Raw genomic sequence first — 26,403 nt, forward strand, 5'->3', positions numbered from 1 at the left:
TGTATCAAAAGCGAATTGATTTTATTATTCTTTTGCTGGAGGAAAGCTTCTGTGAATTTAGAAATGTGTCCCTCAGATATTCTCAGTTCATTTGGAAAACTAAACGCATCTAGGTCTCTGTGTGTATAAAAACGGATTTCTTTCCGTGTTTTTGATTCTTATAGACAAGTAGAAGTTTTAGAAAAAAAGGTTGAGAGAAATAATCAAGCAAATGGAACGAAATTTGGCATGTGATGGTTTTAGGGGACAGTAAATGTTTCTATGATGGTTCGACACTCCTCACCCCTCTCCAAGGGAGTGGCTGCCATACAAATGAAACACAAATTTCTGCATAACTCGATAACTAATCAAGCAAATGGAGCCAAACTTGGCATGTGAGGGTTTTTGGGTACGAGAAATGTTTCTATGATGGTTTGACATAACACTCTCCTCTGAAAACGAGGGGGCTCCCATACAAACAAAACACAAATTTCTGCATAACTCGAGCATTAATAGAGCAAATGGAACCAACATTGAAATGTGAAGTTTCAAGAGTACAATAAAGGTAATATGAATCCTCTGGATAAAGAAGGAGGTCCTATAAAAATATTACACATATTTCAACCAACCAACACACAACTAAACAACTAAACTAAACATGTCAATTGAAAATTTTCGGAAAACTCTGAAGGAAAATAGGGAAATTCGGAAAATTGAATTCCCAAACATTCTACAATTACATCTTAATAAGCGTTTATGTTTGTGCTAACGAAATTGATCTTTGTTCGAAAGAGGAAATGGATTTTCAGGTGAAAAAATACATTCCTATATCTTTTAATTATATAAATAGAGGAGGCGATCTGGCGTAGTGGTAACATCCATGCCTCTCACGCTGAAGGTCACGAATTCAATTCTCACTCCCGACATTCTTCCAAAAATGGAAGTAAAAGTGACGAACCAGCCAAATGAGTTGAAAATCACTATAATACAGATATAAAAAAAAAAAAATTATATAAATAAAAATGAATCGCCTAATGTGTTGGTAGAGAGAAAGGAATAGTCCGATTCGAACTATCTTCATTTCATTATATTTTCTGTATCAAACATGTATGTCATGTAACGGAGAAACATGTTATTTGCGAGTACAATGAAAGCTCTCTATAGCGACATCGCAAGGGACTGTCGTTATAGAGAATTGTCGCTATAAAAGCTATGAAATTCAGCTCATTCGTCCGGTAATTTATAATTGATTTTTTTTTGTTAATAAACCAGCATAGATAATCTGGAAAGCACCTGCTTGCTAGATTTGAGGCGGTGGGCTCATAGTTTCATTGTTGAATGCTCCACCAGTCCCTGATTTGATAAATAATTGATTTTTTTTATCTCATCGCCAGACAAAATATACCAATTGAACATCATTGAAGCCATTATTCTTACCCTTTTCACGACTCTAGTCCATATTTTTGATGATGAATGAATTCGCAATGTGCGGCACATTAAATTCATTAGACAATGTTATCTTTTTAGTACCCTTTTCGAACCTTTGAATTATGTCCAATTTATTTTTAGCGTTAAAGATTTTCGTGTATTTCAACTCATTTTGGGTAGTGAATGTTTTCGAAGTGAAACAAACGATATTTCAAGTTATTGCCTGATTTCGATATTAAAAGCTTTATCCATAAAACAATTGCGTAAACAATACTTTCATTTTTAAATGTATTGAAAATGAAATTTATTCTTTTGCTCTAGGACGGGATTCTTGTACAACAATGCTTCGATTAATTTGTTTCAATAAGCTTTCCCTGACTTTTATGTTTTATGAATTCCTGTTTTTGTGTATATCCGAAAATTTAAATCAGTTGGGCGTGAACAAATGTTCACAGTTGATTAAATTTTATAATACACAACTATTTACGTTCCTAGGCACTAACATTGACACATACACTATGAGTGGAGTGAAATTCAAAATTGTCGCAATAGAGGATGTTATGTTTTAGTAAATAGAAGCGATAATGTGTCGTTATAGGGAAGGCCGTTATAGAGAAATGTCGCAATAAAGGAAAGAATTTCTATACGATTTTGAAGGGAGCTTCAAACATGTCGTTATAGAGAGATTTGTCGTTATAATGATTGCCATTATAGAGAGCTTTGACTTTAATTGAAGGATCTTGATCGAGGATTGTGTCTGAAAATAATTTTCTGATGATTTTTTCCAATCGATCAATTATTTTTCGTGGATTCGAGCATTGTTTCCGGGTTGAAGGTGTTGTCAAAGTGTATCGCATTTCAAGCCGGATGTGAAGAAGGTACTCCTCAACAGTGAGAGCTGCGTTCTTTGTGGGAAAACTGAAGGTTAATATTTTTACCGTTGCGGTTGCGGCCGCCATCCAACCATACACCTTATTCGGGTCGGGCTTTTCTGTTGCAGTGCTGATAGCAGTTGCGTCGAGTGGAGCTTTCGCACCCAGTGCGGATGTGTCTAGTTGCACCTCCTCTCGTTTTGCTATCCCTAAATGGTGTATGCCGAATGGTGAGGTATTTGTTAATGTAGGGGCATTTCTGCACCCCTAAAGTCGTGAACCCGGGAGCGGTCCGCACCCCCAGCCGACGCCACTGGCTGAGAGTGCTTTGAAAATGTAATTTTGGTAAGATATACTGAAAAATTACTTCGATACTTCGATACGTGTTTAACTGTCTGAGAGTTAATTTGAAAATTTGTTCACATTGGCGTTTTATTGCTTCATTCTCAGCCCTCGGAGTGCTACCAAATGTTTGTTATAAAAAGTTTAATTCTTGAATTTATCTAATGTTTGTTTTTCGTCGTATAATTTCCTGGTTAATTTTCCTAAGTTAACAATGCGGACGCACCAAACCGAAAGCTCTTATTTTGATTCATTCAAACAAATAAAATGACTGCTCTGAGAATCTAATGCAGTTGCTGATGGTTTTCTTTTCCTCTATATTTCAGAACAGTGCTATTAAACACGTTAATATCAAATTGTGATCTAGCGGAGAGAGCGTGGGAGGAAGCATCGTCGGCAGCGTCGAAAATGAATAGCATTGCACGAGTGTTCAGCAATTTCAAGGAATTTTACAGTGAAATCAATGGCGCCACCCTTACGGGGGCGATTGACGTGATCATAGTAGAGCAACAGGATGGATCCTATATGTGTTCACCGTTCCACGTTCGCTTCGGCAAACTGGGAGTGCTGCGCAGTCGGGAGAAGATCGTCGACATCGAAGTCAACGGAGAGCCCGTCGATATTCACATGAAGCTGGGAGAATCGGGCGAAGCGTTCTTCGTCGAAGAGTGCCTCGAAGATGACGCCGAAGTGCCAGCGCATATGGCAACCTCGCCGATCCCAAGCAGCTCGTTCGAGGTGAGCTACGAAAATTCGCTGACCGTCGTTAGTCAAGAGCAGAAGGATATGGCTTTACCGAGGCCGAGGCGCAATTCGATTGATTTTTCGGAGGAAAATTCGGAAACAGTGAAGGAGAAGTTTGAGAACCAAAAATCGGAATATAGTCACCGGAGGCACACGGATAACACGACAGGAAGGCCGGATTTGACGCTCACCAAGCAGGAATATACAACCCTAAAGCTACGCCAGGAATGGGCTGAGGCTGAACAAGAGCAGATATTCCAAATGGAAGAGATAGAAAACAATGTAAGTGTCAATTGGAAGAAGGATACTCCACCAAAAAGTGAGCCTGAGAAACATTTCAAGCCGATTGAAGCCGCGCCGTCGCTGACGGATGCGAAACAAGCGAATTTGGAATCGACTGCACAGGAAGAGCAACCGATACCACCATCTGTCTCGGATGATAAAGCCAACCTCGATTCAAAGTCGAAGAAAAAACGAAGGAAGAAATCAATCATGAAAAAGAAAAACTCGCAACGTAAAAACTCATCCAGTAGTTCTGGGGGATCCAATCAATCCGATCAGAATGACGGAGCTGAAACCGATAGTATGACTGCTTCCCAGGTGACCTCTTCATCAACCAGCGGATCTCCAAAAGACACTGAACAGAGTATTCTTCCAATAGCTGAGAATGAACCAAAGGAAGCTCCAGAAGCCAGCAACCGTGTTCACGAACTGGACATCCATTTTTTCAGTGACACTGAAGTTGCGTCCGGAACAAGTCCTCGCCAATCTCGTCCCTCAACGCCCATTCAGAGTGATACTGAGTTTGAGATATCACAGCGTGAATCTGCACAGGGCGATACCATTTCTGCCTCGTGGAAATGGGGCGAACTTCCAACGAAGCCTGAAGAATGTGAGGACCTCAGCACCAGCCAGGGCAAACAAGCCCAGCGCAATTCGATGCTGAGTGGTTTGATGAGCTTCATGAAGTACAACAACAAAAAACTACGCAAAAATGTTCCCGAAGGTCTCTATCTGTCGGAATTCGATGAATCGCTAGATCCGGAGGTCGCCGCTCTCTACTTTCCACCGTCTTCTTCCAAAGCACAGCAAGCTCAAAATGAAGAGGACAGGGAAAGTGGGAATGGAACATCGATTCCCCATAGTCCAACATCGCTCGAAGGAGTCAAAGGCATGGACTCGGATTTCGACGAGAACAAAATAGACAAACTGTCGCTGGATTTTATCTCTCTTTCGCTCTGTGGCGGATTGGAAAATGGTGGTCCTACCGGGGAGGAGTTCGAGAGACATTTGCTCCGATATTCGGACGTCTGCAGCAATCCCACAGTATTTTCGTCGCCCGATCTAGTCGTACGCATTAATGAAAAATATTTCCCGTGGGCAGAGGCTTGCCCACAAGTTATGACTATGTTAGCATTCCAAAAATCGCTACCAAACGAAAACGGCGGTGGTGCATCATCGCTGGGCAAAGACCAACCGTTGGCTGCTGCAGCTGAGGAAGCGCAATCCGATAAGCAACCGACGCAACAATCCGCTCCCGAGGGTGGCAGAAGGGGACGATGGTGGTACTGGAGTCGATCCAGCGACAAATCTACTATGAAGGGTGACGGGGAATCAGAACCGCGACCCATCGAGGAGTCCAAAACACTTACTGTGGCGACTCAAACTTCCCGATCGGCTACTCCGGATGAATCGGTTAATATTCCGGTAGTGAAAAACATCGAGAAGGTGAAGGAAGATGGTTACAGTGGGTCTCTGAGTTCGGAAGATATGGAGTCACGAGCTGAACCAAACTCTCATAACGACGAAGATCACAGCAAGGTGATCGGTTTCGCGGAGAAGTACCGAAAGACACTGCGGCTCTCGTCGAACCAGATAGAAGGGCTCAACCTAAACAATGGCATTAATGTAATAGTCTTCAGCGTAACAACTGCCTACCAGGGAACCACCCGTTGCAAGTGCTACCTGTTCAAGTGGAAGTATAACGACAAGGTGGTCATATCGGATATTGATGGAACCATCACAAAGTATGTATTCTGGTGGATTATAGCTCGGGGTATTTTACAGTTTGGGCTTCATCGTTTTCTTTAGATCCGATGTTCTCGGTCACATTCTGCCAATGGTGGGCAAAACTTGGGAGCAAATTGGCGTGGCGCAGCTATTTTCTAAAATCGAGGAAAATGGATACAAGCTGCTCTATCTTTCAGCACGCGCAATCGGACAATCCAAGGTAATATCACCTCTTTGTAAGAAAAAAGTATTTGAATCATTGATCTTGATCTTCTTGTTGTAGACAACGAGAGACTATCTACAGTCGATACGACAGGGAGATATCAAGTTGCCCGATGGACCCCTGCTGCTCAATCCTACCTCCCTGATGTCCGCTTTACACCGTGAGGTGATCGAGAAGAAGCCCGAACAGTTCAAGATAGCATGTCTTAGCGATATCCAAGCACTATTCCCCGATAAGAACCCTTTCTACGCGGGCTATGGCAATCGGATAAACGTGAGTAGTGGAACTCTGTTGTGTTACTTTCCATTTAAATGGTATATTTTTCTTTATTCTTAGGATGTCTGGGCATACCGTGCCGTTGGAATACCAATTTCCCGTATTTTTACTATTAATACGAAGGGCGAATTGAAGCACGAACTGACACAAACATTCCAATCAACGTAAGTATACTCGGCTTGATTTGTGTTGGGGAGATGTTGAGTGCAATTTTTGCGTGATGTACACACATAAATTTTAGATCGTTTAGAAATGGTACACCCCATTTTTGGCGATTGCGAGATATCGAATTTGGGTACTTTTTAGTATGTTCTTGTGCCTTCTCAACAACTTCCACTGCATTTTTCTTTATATTTTTTAACTAACGCTGTTACCAGGAAGCTTATTTTCCTGGATTTATTGAATTTGGTGTTTTTCTCCAAATAATGGAGCCACCTCAAAACATTGCCTTGAAAGGTTCGGTTGATGGGACATGTCACTTCGCGTTGCAAACAAATCCCGCTAATGGAGCCACTAACTCTTCGGAATCCGTTAGCTCCAGCATGGTCCGGCCTAGCGAAACAAGTGGACTACTTTCGTGGATGGATTTTTTATGTTCTATTTTCAAGTGTTCTCGAACTCGATTTTTTTTTTATTCTGATTGTTAAATAAATTGATCTTTTTGTCGTAACTAGCTTAACACTAGGTTTACGGGACGCGTCATGTTGGCGCATTTCGAATTTAATAAGGAAAATTACAAAAAAATGGTTGAATTTTCATTTTATATCTTGTAATGGCTTTTATTCTTTGATCGAGGTAAATCTATATTGGGGTCTATTTTCTTCAAAGAGTTTGAAATATCGAAATTCTCTATGGGGTATACCTATCTCTACGGATATACGTCAATTTGACGCAATCGTATTGTAGACAAAATTTTGTGTAAATATGCAAACACCAATAATATATGAAAAATATATAGGACTACCGACAATTCGATGCGCTATCTCCGTTATCCGATATGTTTATCTCAAATGAACCTTAATTTTACATATTTTAATTTTTTAACTTATAGTGTATAATGAAATTGCTTTCTAGATGTTGTTATAAAGATGGAATGGCGATATGATTTTTCAAAGTTAACCGATGGTCCGGAATATTTTTTTCCCAAAAATAACTATTTTCAAAAAATCAACGTTTAAACTATAAACTAATAATCCACATATTGAATTGAAGTTAATGGGCTAGTATTCTATGAAAAAATACTACACTTGCGAAAAAAATGGATTCTAGTCGCATAGGGATATTGAACGAAGACTGAAACAACATTGAAAAAATGATTAACATTGAGAAATCATTAATTAAAAATCAATCAAAAACTTATTGAGTAGGAATCTGGACTATATATACACGAATTCTTACTGTAGCCTTGAATTGAAAGTGAGAGAAAAGAGCTCTATTTCCTATTCGGATAATTCTTCCATTCCGTTCTTTGTCGTTAAGAGGCTTTAAACTAAACCTACTCAGATTAGCAAACCACATCGGTTATCTGCTTGCCTATTTGGTGCATGAAAATCTTCCCCATCTCTTTGTGTGGTTCTACGCCTCTTCCGTCCTTCGCGCTCATAACATGCGCGCTGTAAAGGACCAAATCTAAACGAATGTATGCGTATAAATCACCTCTTCCCAGATGGCTCGTATTAAGCGTTCTCACCTTGGGTCTTATTTACAAACATTTACAAACCCAATTATTTGCCTATTTGCCAGCACGAATATTTTTCATCCATGTTCTTTCTTCATTATTATCCTTCCCCTACGCCATCCGCGTAGGGTCCTTAATTGAGGGGCTTAGAATGAAAGGGGTGTAAGTGATTTGATCGATTTCTCTACATCGACTCTCTCTTTTGGTCATAGTTTAGCCTCAAATACATTCCCAGCTGTATTTGACAATGTGGAAGATAGGTCAGAACCTCACCTATCAGATTCTATAGCAAACTTAAATTGGAACGTTTTTGCAATTGAGTTATTAACTAAAGAAAAAGTTGATGAAGAGAAATCGATGAAGTCACTTACACCCCTTGCATTCTACGCTCCTCAATTAACTTTTGCATCATGTGCCCTTTTCCTTTCCTGCGGATAACGCGCTATTTCTACCATGTGCTCTTGCTCTGCACTATGGCTTATTGCCCCGATCCTAATTTTGTTTGCGTCATAAACTATGCCCTTGCACTTTTCGTTTGAACACATGCATTTAGTATCCTACTTCATTTACTCAATTCTCCCTTGGGTCTTGTTTATGTTAAGTCATGAAATAGAAGAAGAAGGAAAAGACACGTGTATTTTTCCGCTGGCATAGATTTGTTTACATTAGTCCGTATTGCTATTCATGCAAATTGCGCTTCCTATTTCGGCCCTGCTGTCTGAGCTGGGTCCGTAACAAACGCGGTATCGAGATTTTCAGCAAGAGAAAACAGAGTTGCTGTAATGGCCTAAAAGCACCGTAAGATCGGCAGTTGAAAATTCAGGAATCTCATTACGACGGATCGCAAAGTACAAATCATGTTTTGAAGTGGAATCGTGGTCTGCAGTTGAACGTTATCCGGAAGGTCAATTTCAACATTTCAGATTGATAATTGGATGCTGATTATTGTACTTTGCGGCGAATTCGTCTCCAAGAAGGTTATGAGTTTTACTAGGTTGTGAATTGCCCGTTGAATTTGGTTGTAGCTACCATTTTAGTGTTTAGCAGCACAGCAGAGACCATTATCGAGTCTGAACAGAGTGGATAACGGAACGAATGGTCGAATGAAAGAGAAAGAGTGTGAAGAGATAGAGCTGTTTCATCGTTCTCGAGTATCGCGAATGTTCTTCAGGGAACTAAACGCTTCGTGCCGAGGGCCGAAATGTGCAGGAACAAGGAAAAAGACATCTTGATGAACGAACGCGAGGTGATCGAAAGGTGGAGACAGCACTACGATGAACTACTTATCAGCGTTAGACAGGCGAGCAAAACGACGTTAAAGAGGATTATACCGGCGTAGTTGACAATGACACCGTACCCCCTTCGACGGTGGGCGAAGTTAAGAAGGGAATTAATTAGCTAAAGAACTACAAAGCAGCCTCGCAGAGGAGCTTTTCAAGGGAAGATGGAAAAAATGTATATAGTGTATGCACCGGCTGATGTTCAGGATCTGGGACAGGAAAATTCTTCCAGAGGAATGGAAAGAAGGGGTCATCTGTCTCATCTATAAAAAAGGTGATAAGATTGTGAGAACTACCGTGCAATCACCACATGCACCACATCTTCATCAACTTCAAATACGCGTTTAATACAATCGACAGCTATGAAGAATCATGGACGAGCACAGCTTTTCCAGGAAGATAGCAAGACTGATTCAGGCGACGATGAATAGTGTGCGGATATCAAGCAATCTGTCGAAATCGTTTGAGACCCACAGAAGACTTCGACTAGACGATGGACTGTCCTGTTTGCTCTTCAACGTGGCGCTGGAAGCGGGCTCCGACATGCAGGGCATGATTTTCAACAAATCCAGCCAGTGCCAGTGCTCCGCCGATGCCGTGGACATAATTGGAAGAGCACTGAAATAATAAAAGCAGGCTTGATTAGGCTTAGGATCAATGCGTCTAAGACTAAAAACATGCTAGCAAGAGGGGTTGATAATCACAGAATCCCTGTGTTGTGACTAAAAACAATAACAGCGATTAGAAAACCGGACAGCAGTCCCACAAAGATTGTGTCGCATAGAATTCGGTGGGGACAAGAAGAAGAGGAGCCCAGCGTACGAGGTGGACCAGGTGGAGTAATACTTGGGAAAAATTTGTGTTTCCCGGTGTTTCTTATTGATCCTAACAGCACCGTGAGGAACAATGTCAATGAACTCGTAGATGAAGGTTGTGTGTCGGTCAACACAAATCGGAAGAGGAATCCAAACAGTGCACAAACAGGACATGGTGTGCGCATTCGGAAGATCACTGTGCACAAGATGAAAATTGTCCGGAGAAGCTTCCTTATTTTTCAGAAGCTCTAAACTTTGCAATTTATTCGCTTCTACCGGAGAACAAGATTAAATCGGCTGTCGAGGTTCATCCGGATAAGCAAAAAAAAAACATGGAGCAAGGAGTCAAGAGAACCCGCATGAGATTGTTAGACGAAAGACAAAGTATGGAACTAATAAGTCAACTGGGAAAGATGGCATCAAAGCGGAACTTATCAAGACGGGCCCGGAAAAGTTAATTGATTTTCTGCATCGTATGATTCTCAAAATTTGGTAAACAGAACAGCTACCGGAGGGGTGTAAAGATGGGGTTATCTTCAAGGAAGGCGACAAACTAGACTGTGAAAACTTTCGTACAATCACCGTCCTGAATACCGCCTACAAAGTGCTTTCCCAAATCATCTATCGTCGTCTATCGCCACTTACGAACAGATTCGTGGGAGGTTATTAGGCCGGGTCCATCGAAGAGTGGCTACTACTACTGACAAAATCTTCACCTTGCGGCAGTTCCTCCAGAGATGCCTTGAGTACAGAGTCCCAACGCACCATCTATTCATCGACTTTAAAACCGCATATGATTCAATAACACGGAAATAGCTATGGAGAATTATAGACGAAAACGGCTTCCCCGGGAAGCTGACAAGACTGATTGAGCCTACAATGGATAGATTACAGTGTTCTGTGCAAATGTCGGATGGATTATCTGATTCATATGAGTCCCGTGGGGGGCTTCGTCAAGGGTATGGTAGTTGGGCTAAGAGTTAATGCGTCTAAAACTGAATACATGCTGGTTTCCGAATCCGAGCACAACATGACCTGATCGGGCAGTAGTGTAGTGATTGACGGCGATGAGTTCGAGGTAGTGGACCAATTTGGCTCATTAGTATAGACAATGATCCGAAGAGGTACTATCAATGGGATTCGTGCATACTATGGTCTCCACGAACACTCGAGGCCAAACAGTAATCGTGCGAAATGTTCCCCGTACAAATCGCTCATAAAACCGGTTGTCCTCTACGGGCACGAAACGAGGACAATGCTCGGAGAGGACCTGCGAACACTCGGATTCTTTCAACGACGTACGCTAAGAATCATCATCGGCAGTGTGCAGGAGGAAGGCATATGGAGGCGAAGAATGAACCATGAGCTCACGCAACTCATCGGTGAACCCGGTATTCATAAAATGGCCTGATATGGAAGATTACGCTGAGCAGGACATGTTTTCGAGTTTTCTAGCAAAATTGTTACGGAAGCTTAAACGACTTCTCAAGGTAAGACGTCAGAAAAGTTTCGCCAGAGAAGCTGTCCAAACGTCTAACGTACGTTTCATTGTCTATACACCCAAACTAGCGTTGGCAGAAAACATGTCATCTTTGGCAGAAAAGGTGCCATTTCCTGTGCATGAGAGTCAAATGCGCAAATAATGAGCTATTTTAAAAGCTTATAAATTGTTTGTATGTATGCGAGCAGACATCTCTTTCTGTTTTCTTTTCTCTTTTCATTTGGGGTTGTGCCAAAAAAAGTCCATACGACGTCAATGGGGATCGAATCAAGGCCGGCTGGAATGCAAAGTTACTTCACACGACCACGCTATCCATATAGCTGCCAGCGCTATTAAAAAGGAGCGTGATAATATTACACCGATAAAGAAGAACATGAACGAGAAGATATCTTTCTCTGTCTGGGCCGTGCATTTGGCAAACTATACGAAAAGCTTTCATATGCTTTCAGTTAAATGTGTCTCCTGTTTCGCTCCCTCATATTGGCTCTAGCATATATATTATACAAATGATATACATGTATTGGGGAGTAGAACATTTTATGTTATCTTTCAGCTCATTTAATGTAATAAATCGGGATGCCAGAACATGTGCTGAAAATTAACTTTGGGTGTACGTTTGCAACCTTCATACCTAGCTAGAACTTCGTTCTACAGAGTCCGTCCCATGAATTACTGGCAAAAAAAGAACGATAACCTTCTCGCAGATGGTTCTCCTCGTCGTCTCGTACCCGTCGAATTCGCGATAACGCAGTTTTTGTAGGATAGTTGTCCGGCATTCTTGCATTCTTGTCCTGCTCAGCTGGAGGGATATGCCGAGTGATACGAGATCGGAGATTAGCGTCTTTGTATAACGAAGCTCTAGCGAGGTATGAAGGTTACACACGTATAGACAATGAAACATACGTTAAACGTTGGGACAGCTTCTCGGGCGAAATCTTTCTGTCGTCTTGCCTTGAGAATTTATTAAGTTTCAGTAATAAACTTGCTAGAAAACCCCTAGTCCTCCAAAGGATTTGGAGCGGTGGTAAAAAACGAGAATTTCGTTGCAAATACGACTACGGTTTTGTAAAAAAAACATTCTTCCATACATCAAAGCACAAGAGGACCCTGTAAAATTTGTTAAAGTGCCTCTACAGCCATTAGGGAAGGGATGGTGGAAAATTAACCACTCTATTTAGACGGGAATTGCAATATAATCAAAATCACATCGGAATCCTTTTCTCAAAAGTTCAAAATGCCAAAAACACAAAACGATGAACAACGTTTTCAATATGTTTCTTTGAAACAAACAGTGTATCCAATCCAAGTAATTGAATCTGTCCCGTTTTTAAATGATCTAAGTGTTATGTCTGTACATTGAGTGGTGCTGTTCGCACACCGACCATTCATGCTTCCGTGTACAATATTCATACATAAAATGTCCGACGAACAGTGAAACGTATATTTGTGTTTTATGTCATGTGCTCTAAATTTTCTGCACTTTGTGGTATATGGGGTGTGATTTTTGGTATCTTTTGTATTTTGTATATTATCATTCAAATGATGTTTGACTCACTTCACCGTGATTGTATTATTTTTTTTTTCGAAGGATGCTTTAATTTGATCTATTCTTTGTTTCTCTCTTTCACTATTTATTTCGCATCTATATTTATAAATGTCACCCCGCGAACAAAAATCACCATTGAAAAATGAATCTGCACGCCGCAGCTACGCCGGGCAATCGTTGGTGGTCAATGATATATTTCCGCCAATGATCCGACAATTGTCGTCAAGGTCTGCTGTGCTAGACCGTGACGATGCTGATGACGATAATGATGATGATGCGGACAGCTGTTTCGAGGAAGGCGATCTTGATTGTCCACGTCCCAGACAACGGTACGATAGTGCGAAGAAAAAATCCCATTCGCTTCTCGGCGATCGCCTCGAGGGATGTGATGATGCGGAGCTACAGTTTCGGTGTGATATCGAATATTGAACCATAGCCATTTAAAAAGGCATTGAAGAAAATGGCAAAGAGACTGAATCGATGAAGGCTTCGTATGGTTATCGGTGAAGTGTTCTTTTGTTTTCGGGATTGAGTCGGTCCCCCAAATATGTTGTGTAGTGACGAAACACTTCTCCTTTGCTTTGCAAAAAACCTATAATCTTAGCTTCGTGATAGCCTTTTTTATTTTTCATTCTTTCTTCAATTTGTCGCGGGTAAGCAATCCTAGGTTATCGAACATATCACCGCTTCTATCGCTTGCTAATCAAATCTATAATATTTTCAAACACATGTAACCCAGTTTTTCGCACATAATACAAACTATGTGGAAAGGATTTCGCATTCAAACGGATGAACAATTGGCATCAATACAATTCTCGTCGTCAAACCGATTCTAGTCATCATTCAACAGCGAATGCTTTCATCTACATGTCATATCGTAACACAAAATATCATACCAAACATTCGATTAACAATTTTCTTCCATCGTCACTCTTTCCAGTTACGCAAACATGGCATACATAGTGGACCAACTATTTCCTCCCATAAGGCATATAGAAGCGGAAGATAGCGAGTTCACTAGTTTCAATTTCTGGCGGGATCCAGTACCCGATCTAGATTTGAATCTTGATCTGCCCAGCTGTTCCAACCAAGGTGGAAGTGGAAGTGGAAACGCGAGCCCAGTGGTCGCCACCTCGAGCAGCATCGGTGGTGCGCTCGGGTCAGGAAAGGTAACTCCAACCAGCACTCTGATACAACAGGCACTGCCTACGATTCCGGAGAACTAGAGACCACCCAATCCGATCTGTATCTGTTTAGAATGCTTTCCTACTCTCTGTGCATCATCAATATATCACACATAGATTAGATATCAGCTTTGCGTGGGGGGATGAACCGCGATTATCGCAACCATAGCGCGTATACCGTACTTCAATGCAAAATAACCGTATCGTAAACATACATATATTGTCTCGTCAAACATTACACACATTAAATTAAACGAAATACTATCGTATTTGGGAATGATTGCTTGAACCGCTTCGTACACGATATAGAGCATATGAAAAAATATTATCAATTATTGCTTTCGGTTCGCCATCCTATCGTACACCAGCCTAAGAGCGTACTAACCGTTCGTTACCATAGCATCCCGACACGGGATGAAGGCGGACAAGTTGATTTTCGGAATTTATTTACGGATTTGAGATTAATTAGCCTGAAAACGTAAAACAAACAAACAGCAACAAATATATAGGTCTATCAATTCAAACATTGGGCTGAAGACGTGTGATAATAATTATTTATGCTGTTCTTGTTTTCTTTTTTAGTAATGATTTACTATTTAAACAAAAAAAGAAATAAGCCAAATTTGAAAAAAAAAAAATTAAATTAATGCAAACATATTTTAATTCATCTGTGAAAATACCTAACTTTAGCATGTTTAGTTTAATCCAAAGATCTATGTGTTACAGCATAGATATAGCTGATCATAAAAATATCGTACAGATTATTGTATGCGACAATGCCGAGCACTGTAAGTTGATTTGTCTTCTCTCTGAGATATCGTTGAATAAACGCTAAATTATTCTGCTTTATAATCCGTGGAAGCTGAGCATGATCCGAAATTCCTGTAAAAGCACCTAATGCTGTGAAAGGCCGTTACTTCACCGATTATTTGTGACCAATGAAGATCGATCTGAATAGCATCAGAACACCGGCCATAACGACAAGCTTGCAGATGTGAAGGAAGGACTTTACAAGCATTTCATAGAATCTACGATGGTTGCCTAAGACATTATGTGAATCCCATTGACGACACTGACGTCCAGACGATTTTCATACGGAAAGCTTTGCTCACAAATGTAACAAACTAAATAACTGTTGTAGCTTACAATGAGGATTACATCCATACCTCTCACGCTAAAGGTCACGAGTTCAATTCTCACTCCCGACATTCTTCCGAAATGGAAGGTAAAAGTGACGAACCAGCCAAATGTGTTGAAAGTCACTATAATACAGAAATAAAAAAAAAATACAATGAGGATTCGATTGATGTACATAAAAAAACAAAGTTCAAGATGTTCGAAATGCACCTCAACGGAAGGAATACAGCACAGTTATTCTACAATTATTTACACAGAGTCTACAGTTATTCAGTCAAATCAGATCACGTTAACTGATCTGATTTGATTTGATCTGATATGAAAGTCTGATTTATTCAGAATACGGAAACCAGGCTTACCAAACAGGACAGGCAATCGCACGAACAGGGTCTGAGGAAGTACAAAGGATGCTTGTTCATGAACGACTAAACATTCCTCAAGATGGATTTACGGCGACTTGGGTGTGAAGACTAAGGGGACCAACTCTGGCTGAACGCATAAGTGAAAAATGGTGGTCTTCAGTGTGAGTGATCACAAAATGTACTATTTCAGAGTGCGGTTTAGACTGTAGCGAATTTGACGATTCTATTGAGGACTATTGCCTAAGATGATTGAAAGTTGAAAGAAGGGGAGGTGGGGGTAAAACGGACATGTTAAGAAGAACTTCAATTATATCTTCAGAAACTCATGTTTCCTAAAACTTTGATGTAGTTTCTTGCAATTCAATATACTGTTTTTCTACCGAGTTGGCCAAATATTTTACAAAACAGCGTTTTCCAATGTTTTTTACTGAAATTAAAACAGACCGAAAAGTACAACTTTTTTTTTCGATGCGGGTAATATGGACATTAGAGTGCCAATGAATGTATGGGAAAAATCGACCCTAAAATTTCAGAAAGTTACCCTATACAAAATGTTCATCACCTCGAAAAACACCCTATGCCTAATCGGACCTAAGGGAGAGTGGCGCAAAGTGGTCAAAGTTTGAGTTTTTTGAAAATCGAAAATTCACCTAAGTAAAGGAAATCGGGGTTTTCGAAAAAAATTGTTGATGCCAAATGTCTTTAAATTGCATGAAACGTCGAGATCTAGGATCATTTCGAAATATTTTTTTTGTCAAAAATCGGCATTCTGGGTTTTTTTTAGGAGTACGAAACGAAAAGTATGGTGCTGGATGCCAATAAAAATAGTTATCTCGATTTTTATTCGGAACTTGCTACGAAATGTTGATTTGCACGATAATATACCCTATGCAAAATATTAGCTCATTCGGACTCCATTTACTGTTGTCGCAGACGTTAAAATTTGAGTTTTTTGAAAACCGAAAAATCACCGGAAATCGGGTTTTTTTTAAAAAAAAATGATACCAAATGTCTTAAAAAAATCTCCAATTAAGACGTTGCAAAATTGAGTGTACAGTTCAAGTTTTTCTTAAAACTAAAATTGAAATCAGTTCAGATAACAAAAATCAATCCCATAGTATTTGGTATGGCCCCCCTTGGCGTCCAGCACTTCCTGCAAGCATCGAGGCGAGATTTCTGGTCATGGAAGTACCTCCCAGATCTCTGTAATCGTCTTTTTGAGTTCCGCTCCGTTCCCTGGATTTTGATGGATGGATGGTTCTTGATTTTCCACCATAGATACTCAATAGTGTTCAAGTTCGGTGATTTCGGAGGTGTTTTGAGTTGATCGGGACATAATAGAGCAGGCATTCCAGTACCACGGAGTCAGTTTGCTTCGGGTCGTTATTCTGTTGAAAGTAATAATCACGAGGTAAACTGCAGGTTACGTTTCAGGAAGATCAATTAAGCCATCTTGTCCATCGCCGAATCGATAAACACCATGGTTCCAGTTCCAGAAGCCGCCAATGTATCATGCATCATCTGACTACCGCCGCTGTGTTTTACCGTGATAACCAAATGCTGAATCTGAAGCACCTATCCTGGTTTCCTCCATGCCATCTGTCTTCCATTCGATTCAAAGATATTGGTTTCCGGCTCATCCATATAAAATACCTTGTTCCAGAACTCCTTAGGTCTGTAGCAAACTGTAGCCGTTTTTTTCATATTCACCTTTGAGATGTAATACTTTTCACGGCCAACACGACCTCTCAGATTGTTCCTGTATGCCGTTCTTCGGACAGTGTCTGCGCAGACAGGTCTTCCAATGATGCCGGCTACTTCGGTAGTCAATTTAGGAATGTTTGTTTCAGGGTTCTTTAGCAATGTTCGAACAATTATAGGATCCATTTGCGTTCTCTACCGGGAGATTCTCCATGGTTCTTTCGTATTTCCACTTGTTTATGATTTTCTTTACTGTAGAGAGGGTTCTTCCGACAGCAGCTGCTATTTCCGGCAAAGTCTTTCCACGACAATTCATACTTATTATCATTGTACGTGTTACAATATATTTCCTCTAACTTGCCATTTTGATAAAAAAAATTCAAACATCAATAAAAAACAAAAACCAACACTGCCCAAGGAATGGTTAAGTGTTGACACCAATCACTGATGAAAAAAGTACGCTAATTCGCAAAGAAACTTACTTACAAGACTAATTTGTTCGGAGAAATTTAAGGTGTACACTCCATTTTGCGATGCCTAGAATCGAGATTGTTTTCAATTTTTAGGAATAAACAATTAGCAGAAAACTTTTCTCGGAATTTTATTGCACGTGTAGCTAGTTAAATGTGTGAGTACCAAATAAGTCAGGTAGCATTTGTACACTAATTTTTACGATAGGCTGTATATAAAATGGCTCCATGCCAGTGGAGAGGAAGCCGTGCCGTTGAAGATGCCGAAATGTTCTTATTCCCCTTCATCGTGGAGGGGAAGGTACAAGGATCTTCTTGACTGATCCATTGTTCAGACACTAAATCTTGAAAAATAGTTCGACATCTTTTAACCCATTACTGCCCAGGTGTAGGTTATGTTTACTTTGTGACTTTTGCAGGAAATTCGAATTTTGCAAGCTTCAATACACAACAAAACAACAAAAATAACAGATAAAATTACACTGACACAAAAAACACTCTTAAATTGTCATGTGTATCATTTAAAATGCGCTTAACACTTTAGTTTCATCAAAAACAGTTTTTCAAAAACGGGCATTTTTGCGTATTAAATTTCATACACTGGGCACTAATGGGTTAAGTAGCAGAAAAGCGCTGCTACTCTAGCTGAATCGTTGCTCAAGACATCTCGTATACTCCCGTTAATTCCATGGAGATTTCGCAGATCATCATATTTGGGGCAACCACACAGGAAGTGTTCGACGGAGTTGTGAATTTGGCAGTGGTCGCAGAGTAGATGGAAAGGTCCTCTGTTGAATCCATGTGAGATCGAGCAGTGACCGGTCCTCAGTCTGGACAGAATGGGTGTTCTCTCATGATTTTTATGGTATCGAACCTGGAAATCTAGCCATTAATCTTTTTCTCTTATCAAAGTAATACTGTAAAAAACATATATATTTCTGCATTTCATATAGTTTTGTTTTTTTGTTAGGTTATATGAGGTTATGTACTTTCCGCACATAGTTGCTTGAAATCGAATTTATTGCCCAAAAAAGTTATACAAAATTAAATGAAATTGATGGTAAATGATAGTTAATAAACTTAGCTATCATTTGATGCCAAAACCTTACCATATGGTCGCTTTCCAAAGCCATCAAAAATTATCAAAGTTGCTGTTCGATTTTTCGAACGATTGGCCTAATATGGGTTAAAGCGGATATCCACATTTATAGATTTGTCTGATTTCAAAGAAGTTTTGTGAGATATTGAAACAATCTTTTGTGGCCAACAAGTTACAAACTTCACTCGTAAACAATTTATCTTTCGAATGAAGTGATCATCATGCCACATACCCCTAATATGTTTGCTTTCATTATAGGTACAGAGAAGTTAAAGACCAGAAAGATGATAACGGATTGTGTAAATGATAACCATCAAAATACTACTATTTGTTAAGGTTAGTGAAGCTAAGATTTCCTAATTTTGATAAAATTCTTTTTTATTATCATCGACTGACGAGTTTGATTGCATTAAAACTTACAGCTTGCTTCTTTCGTCGTAGCTGAGTGAAGAAGGCGAGCTTCGTGATCTTCACAAAAGTTCCTCTTTCACTGAAGACCGAGTTCTTTGTGCAACTCTCTTTACCAACTTGAACAACAATTATTTCTTTCAACCAACTTGCACGATTCTTCCTTTGCTGTTGATCAGGGTTTTCTAAGACTTGTTTCACAGGATATGTCTCGACTGACTTACGAAATCTCAATCATTGCAGCCTCCAATTGTTTTTTTTAAATAGAAGATTTGAACTATTTCATATTAGAGCGTGAAATTGTGACGTGTGGATCTATCATCCGATTGATATCGACACCAGACTTAGATTAGCAAACATTGAACATTTTGAACAATTTATTTCCAACTTTCAAACCACTTACAATCAATGTCTTTGTTGTTTGAATTTGCTAACTTTCTTCTGTCCAACGGATGGTATCGCTTGGGTATTGCATACCGGCTTGGCGAAATCGTCGAATTTATGCTCGATAACATCGCCAATTGTCTGAAAAAAGAATAGAATTGAATTGTAGAATAATACAGAATAATATTTTACATACATAACAAACTGGTGCTGCTTTCTGTGGCCGTTTATTTTTATGAGCAATCGGTTCGGCAACTGTGTGGTGAGTTTCTGCCAGTACCATATCACGATTCTTAAGAATGGATTTTGTTTCCATCAGCGGCGTTTCCGTGTCATCCTTCCGTAGGCAATGCTGGAATACGCGATAGATATCGGCCGGGCAGTTAGCGCTCAACTTCCGAGTCGATAAGTCGATTTTATCAGACGAGAAGATTTTGGAAGTCGTTCACAGACTATTTGATACGTTGTTGGTTTCTTTCATCTACGCTATCCGCGACGGCACTTTCCGTGATGCCGCGTCGCGAAAATACGTTTCGCGTCGACTACTCGCAATTTCCGAAATTGCTTTCTCATGACGAGATCCATAAGTTCGTTGGAAAAGAACTCGGACTTACACGTGAGAATGTTCTGCAACTTCAGCCAAGCAGACGGCTTGCATGTACCTTCGTCAAGGTCAACAACCTCCAACTTGCTGAACAAATAGTGGAGCAGCACGACAACAAGCACGAGTTCGTGTTTGAAGGGAAATCATACAAACTACGAGTTACGATGGAGGACGGTGCGGTAGAGGTAAATTTGCTCATTCCCGAACGCCACCACGTCGCATCGTAGACCCGATGGCAACGAAACAGACAATTCACAAGCTTCCCAAGGCTCGAATGGCAGCCGACGCTCGCGTAGACAATCACCAGGCAAGAAAATGCGTCACTACGGAGAAGACGTCATCTTCACCGAACACGTACAAGTTAGAATCTCCGACGAAGAAATCCAATAAAATGGAGTACGTCAGTAGTAACATCGGGACGATCAATATAAATACCATCACCAACCAAACCAAGCTAAACGCCCTTCGCACGTTTGTTCGCACAATGGAGTTGGATATTGTGTTTTTGCAGGAGGTAGAGAACGAGCAGTTAGTCTTGCCTGGGTACAACGTTGTCTGTAATGTCGACCACTCAAGGAGAGGAACGGCAATCGCTTTAAAACAACACATCAAATTCTCACATGTAGAGAAGAGTCTAGACGGAAGATTACTCGCCCTCCGTGTCCACAACACAACGCTCTGTAATGTGTATGCCCCATCAGGTTCCGTTCTCCGTGCTGAAAGAGAGCGGTTCTTCAACAACAGCATTGCCTATTACCTTCGTCATCGGACCGACCACGTCGTCTTAGGTGGCGATTTCAACTGCGTGATTCGTCAATGCGATGCGACGGGGCAAAACTCGAGTCCCGCTCTTCTAGCCACCGTTCAGCAGTTACATCTGCATGATGTGTGGCAACGACTTCGTTCACGAGAGATCGAGTATACTTACATCACACACAACTCTTCGTCTAGGCTCGATCGTTTCTACGTGAGCAACGGTCTCCGAGAACAGCTGAGATCAACAGCTGTACATGTGTGCTGTTTTTCGGATCATAAGGCCGTCACCATGAGAATTTGCCTTCCTCTCCCCGACAGAGCACATGGTCGTGGATTTTGGTCTCTCCGTCCGCATCTACTGACCGCTGAAAATATTAACGAGTTCCAAATACGGTGGCAGTTTTGGACTCGTCAACGACGAAACTATCGGTCGTGGATGGAATGGTGGCTATCGTGCGCAAAGCCTAAAATAAAGTCTTTTTTCCGATGGAAGTCCAAAACAGCATTCGATAACTTCCATCGTGAACAACATCGTCTCTTTCAGTTACTACGGAATGCGTACGATGGCTACCAAAACAACCCTGCCATGCTCACCACCATCAATCGAATAAAAGCAAAGATGCTGACACACCAGCGAGCGTTCTCCGAAATGTTCGTGCGAATCAACGAAACCTTCGTTGCTGGTGAGCCGCTATCGACTTATCAGCTGGGCGAGCGAGTGCGACGAAAAACAACCATCGAGCGTCTGCGAAATGAGAGAGATGAAATCATCGATGATTCTGCTGCTATACAGAACCATATGGTCGAGTATTTCAGTAATCTATACGCGCCCGGCAATGTAGAAGAGGGAGAATGGGGACCTTTCCAGTGTGAGAGAATCATTCCCGAGCAGGATGATGCAAACGAAGCTTGTATGTATGAAATCACTACGGCAGAAATACTTTTTGCTATCCGCACAAGCGCATCGAAAAAGTCTCCAGGACCCGACGGACTGCCAAGAGTTTTTTCTGCGAACTTTCGATGTGATACATCGTGAGCTTAACCTGGTTATGAATGACGCTATCAGGTCAAATTTTCCATCCCATTTCGTCGATGGGGTGATCGTGCTGGTGAAGAAACGAGATTCGGGGGACAGCGCACGTTCCTACCGCCCAATTAGTCTAGTCAACTATGACTACAAAATTTTGTCGCGTGTTTTGAAGCAGCGACTTGAAAATGTGCTTCGAGCTCATAGTGTTTTGACTCGCTCACAAAAATGCTCGAACGGCGAGCACAACATTTTCCAAGCAACGTTAGCATTGAAGGACAGAATTGCACAGCTGAAGGCGGGCAGACAAAAAGGCAAGCTGATCTCGTTTGATCTCGATCATGCTTTCGATCGTGTGGATCATCGCTTTTTATTTACTACGATGCGAGATTTGGGTTTCAACCCAGAACTGGTGAATTTGCTTTCCCGTGTAGCAGCAGCCTCTTCCTCTCGCTTGCTCATCAACGGGCACCTCTCCGCTCCAATCCAAATCCAACGTTCTGTCCGACAAGGGGACCCTCTCTCGATGCATCTCTTCGTGCTCTATCTTCACCCACTTCTTCTGCGATTAGAGCAAGTGTGTGGGGCAGATTTAATTATCGCTTACGCAGATGACATCAGTGCCATTGTATCGAGTGCCGAAAAGCTTGATGCGATGCGAGGCTTGTTCCAGCGTTTTGAGAGAATAGCAGGGGCACGCTTGAATGAAGATAAAACCACCGCAATTGACGTCGGATGTGTGAATGATCCAATCACTGCACCGTGGCTTCGCACGGGAGGTTCCATCAAAATTCTTGGGATAATCTTCACCAACTCGGTCCGAGGTATGGTGAAAACAAATTGGGACATACTCGTGACCAATTTTTCGCGTCTAGTATGGTTGCACTCTTCAAGAAGCTTATCACTACACCAGAAGGTAACACTGTTGAACGTTTTTATCTCATCACGGACATGGTACATGGCAGCAAATCTGTCTCCAATGGCAGCACACGTGGCAAAACTGACAACCATTATGCGACGCTTTCTTTTCCGTGGTGCGTGTGCAACCATCCCAATGGAGCAGCTAGCGCGAAGACAGGAGGATGGCGGTCTCAACCTTCAATTGCCAGCGATGAAGTGTAAGGCGCTGTTAATCAATCGGCACCTACACGAAATGAGCTCCCTTCCCTATTACAATTCCTTCCTCTCCCAAACAACCGTCCCCCCCTCAGACCTTCCTTGCCTAAAGCTTATCCTAAATCATCATCCAAATTTCCCCTTCCAAATCCGAGAGCAGCCTTCCGCCAATCTCATCCATCGTTTCTTCATAGAACGTACAGCAAAACCGAAAGTGGAAATAGCAAATCCTGCAAATAACTGGCCCCGTGTGTGGAAGAATATTGCTGTTCGGAAGTTATTGCCTTCACAACGTAGTCTTCTTTACATGTGGGTAAACGAAAAATTCTCGCACCGGCGTCTGATGTTCGTTATGAGGAGAACGGACGATGAAACTTGCTTACACTGTTCTTCGAGTGTGGAAACAATACAGCACAAATTTTTTGGCTGCCGGAGAGTACGAGATGCTTTCAATGTGCTACAACAAAAGCTGCTAGTGGTATCTGGTAGACAACGCGCACTCCATTTAGAGGATCTCCTTCGACCGTCGTTGGAGGGGTTTGAAACAAATGAACGAATTTTGATAATGAAACTGTTATTGACATATATCACCTTCATTGATAGTAGTAATGGTAGGATTGATATAGATGAGTTGAAATTTAGTTTTGAAGTCGAGAATGAATCAACCATGTAAATAAATTTTTACCAAACAAAAAAGACAAATAAACGTATTTATATAAAAAAAAAAAAAAAAAAAAAAAAAAATTGATATCGACACCAGACTTAGATTAGCAAACATTGAACATTTTGAACAATTTATTTCCAACTTTCAAACCACTTACAATCAATGTCTTTGTTGTTTGAATTTGCTAACTTTCTTCTGTCCAACGGATGGTATCGCTTGGGTATTGCATACCGGCTTGGCGAAATCGTCGAATTTATGCTCGATAACATCGCCAATTGTCTGAAAAAAGAATAGAATTGAATTGTAGAATAATACAGAATAATATTTTACATACATAACAAACTGGTGCTGCTTTCTGTGGCCGTTTATTTTTATGAGCAATCGGTTCGGCAACTGTGTGGTGAGTTTCTGCCAGTACCATATCACGATTCTTAAGAATGGATTTTGTTTCCATCAGCGGCGTTTCCGTGTCATCCTTCCGTAGGCAATGCTGGAATACGCGATAGATATCGGCCGGACTCCGAATTTCCCCGGTTTTGTTGGCATCCAGCTGGGTTTGTGCTGCCAATGAATGGACCACCCTTAACTCTAATGTATTTCTTCGGCCACTGTCTTCTAGGTGGTCACTAGCTTTTGAAGCGGCCTCCCATTTGTCGATTATTTTCACACTTTTGGTCTTCGCAAATGTGATAGTCTTCTTTTTGCTGGTTTCGTTCTCAATGCTTGACGAATCATCGAGGGTTTCCCAAGAAGGTTCCATGAAATCTAAGGCTTCTTCTATTTCGTAACGTAGATCGCATAGATCCACCTTTTCGGCTACAATAGTATCATCTTCTTGCAAGCGGGTTTTGATTTCGTGCAACTTTTTTCTGAACGCTTGGGCTTTGTCTTTTTTATTCATAGCTTTTGTTTCCTGTAGGAGCTTCGAAAAACTCGAAGAAATATCATCATCTGATTCTTCGGAAGAACTTGTCCCGTCATCTGTTGTTGATACTTCTATATCATAATGTTCCGGTTTATCTTCTTCAGTCTCAGTTTTAATTTCGCTAACCGTACGATATGTGCTATCAGCCTTCGCCGTTGCATCATGAGCTAATATTTTCCTTTCATTCACTTTAATCTCGCCATCCATCAGTCTACGCAACTGATCGTCATTGTCTATTGGAACTTCTAAGGAGCGAATTTCTTGTTCGAGTTCCTCCATCAGTTCCAATTCCTCGAGACGGTCAAAAATATCCGCATCAGACGCATTCTCATTTTGATTTTCTAACCGCTTTTCTGCCTCCTGTTGCTTGTGCTTTCGAGTTCGTATTCGATGCTCTTCTCGCCACAACTTTTCCCGTTCTTCGTCATATTTCTCTATAATTTCTTGTCCGCCAAATGCTTCCTCTGCATATGGAACCTCCATCTTACTAGTGAACAGTTCCCGTTCGTTATCGTATCTCTGTAACATTTTTTCCGCCACGGCAATACGATGGTCAATCAACAGGTTGGCTTCCTCTGTGGAACAATCGGAAAAATAGCCACAACCATGAGATGCCATCACTTCCCCCGTGTGATATAGATGACCAGGGAGGAATGCTTTTGACCCAATCGGAATGAGGATTTGGACTTTCAACTGTTTTTGGTACATACTAAGGTGTTCTTTAACGTTCTGATGTTCCTTGCGGTAAGCATTCCACCGTTCGGTTTCTTGACTGTTTACGGTTAAAGCCTGTGAATGAGTATATATCCGATATGACAATCATTGGCGGTACCTAGAATGTGTTTAATTACATCGCAATAAGCCTTTTGATAAAGATTCATTGCCTCCATGGCTCCCGAACTTATATTTCACTACAAATCACGAATTCGTAAATAACCTAACGACTTGGTTGAGAGATTCGAAACATTTTGTACACTTGACTTTTTTAATGTAAATATTTTCCGGCAAGATGACAGCAGGGATGTCAGGTGAATCTTTGAAATCTAGAGCAACATGTCAAAAGGGCCTATCTTCTTTGATCGATTCTCTTCATCTACATTCTCTTTCATTAATAACCCTTAGAAAAATCCTCGGTCGAAAACTACTAAATACATTTGGTAATGCAAATTTAGTAGAATGTACAAATTTTTTGTACATATTGTCAACAAACCCGCATCCCTACCAGAGATTAGTATATTTTACTCGATAACATTAGTAAGCTTGGATATTGTCATATCTGAAAATTGGTGAGAAAAGCGCGTATTAACCATTTTCATTGTTCCCATAAGGCAATACGGAGGTATAATAAGGATATAATTCTGATACGTGCATTTTCGGCGAGAAAATGTAGCCGATATTGGGCTTCCGAATCATGGTTCTGCTTGACATATGTGTTTATTAGTACGGTCGAAAATGACTATAGATTGGTAGTATTTACCAAAAAATTCGTTATATTTACTAATTATTTCTCTCAGTGTAACTCAGCGGTAAAAGCATTTCCTTATGTGTTCTACGATAAGTGTGAAAGGGAACCTCGTTTATCAAACTACATGGCAAAACTAGAGCAAAATCAGTCTGAAAGGCCGTGGATATCGAAAGAGAATGTCGATGAAGAGAAACGATCAAAGAAGATAGACCCTTTTGACATGTTGCTCTAGAAATGTTCACATGGTTCACAAAGTAAATAGAATACCAGGTATGTTACACCAGCTGTGTCAAAGAAAAAAAAGTTAATTTAAAAAAAACTGTTCGACGTCGTAAAGTTTCTCAAATATTGTGCTTTATAACTTGTTTGAAAATTAAGGAAAAGTGACACACCTGAAGCTGATCTAA

At 40.9% G+C, this 26,403-nt stretch overlaps 2 protein-coding genes across 4 annotated transcripts in view; one reads left to right on the top strand and one right to left on the bottom strand.

Annotated features, from left to right (window-relative positions):
• LOC129764901 (phosphatidate phosphatase LPIN2) overlaps window positions 1-14,429 on the top strand; it is a 37,181-nt gene extending 22,752 nt beyond the window's left edge. For 2 of the 3 annotated variants that reach the window (XM_055764534.1, XM_055764535.1), the window contains exons 2-6: window positions 2,948-5,392; window positions 5,457-5,595; window positions 5,659-5,871; window positions 5,935-6,038; window positions 13,635-14,429. In XM_055764534.1, the coding sequence (XP_055620509.1) occupies window positions 3,030-5,392; window positions 5,457-5,595; window positions 5,659-5,871; window positions 5,935-6,038; window positions 13,635-13,920 (3,105 nt within the window). In that variant the 5' untranslated portion in view covers window positions 2,948-3,029 and the 3' untranslated portion in view covers window positions 13,921-14,429. Of the gene's footprint in view, window positions 1-2,947; window positions 5,393-5,456; window positions 5,596-5,658; window positions 5,872-5,934; window positions 6,039-12,855; window positions 13,348-13,634 lie in introns of all 3 variants that reach the window. The other variant, XR_008741285.1, reaches the window with a different exon arrangement.
• Window positions 14,430-23,704: 9,275 nt separating this feature from the next.
• LOC129768654 (unconventional prefoldin RPB5 interactor-like protein) lies at window positions 23,705-25,545 on the bottom strand. The gene is made up of 3 exons (XM_055770432.1): window positions 25,383-25,545; window positions 23,941-25,320; window positions 23,705-23,885 (listed from the first exon to the last, which is right to left on the bottom strand). Exons 1-3 carry the CDS (start codon window positions 25,419-25,421, stop codon window positions 23,766-23,768), a joined length of 1,539 nt encoding a protein of 512 aa, XP_055626407.1. The 5' UTR covers window positions 25,422-25,545; the 3' UTR covers window positions 23,705-23,765.
• Window positions 25,546-26,403: the final 858 nt, after the last annotated feature.

The sequence above is a fragment of the Toxorhynchites rutilus genome, chromosome 2, assembly GCF_029784135.1.
Source record: "Toxorhynchites rutilus septentrionalis strain SRP chromosome 2, ASM2978413v1, whole genome shotgun sequence".
NCBI classification, from domain to species: Eukaryota; Metazoa; Arthropoda; class Insecta; order Diptera; family Culicidae; genus Toxorhynchites; species Toxorhynchites rutilus.

Bases quoted from the DNA above. Each gene is read 5' to 3' on its own strand.
- LOC129768654 (XM_055770432.1), bottom strand. From the start codon at position 25,421: ATGGAGGCAATGAATCTTTATCAAAAGGCTTATTGCGAT. The intron at 25,321-25,382 runs GTAATTAAACAC...ACTCATTCACAG, and splicing joins ATCAAAAGGCTTATTGCGAT to GCTTTAACCGTAAACAGTCA. The intron at 23,886-23,940 runs GTATGTAAAATA...TTCTTTTTTCAG, and splicing joins AAGCAGCACCAGTTTGTTAT to ACAATTGGCGATGTTATCGA.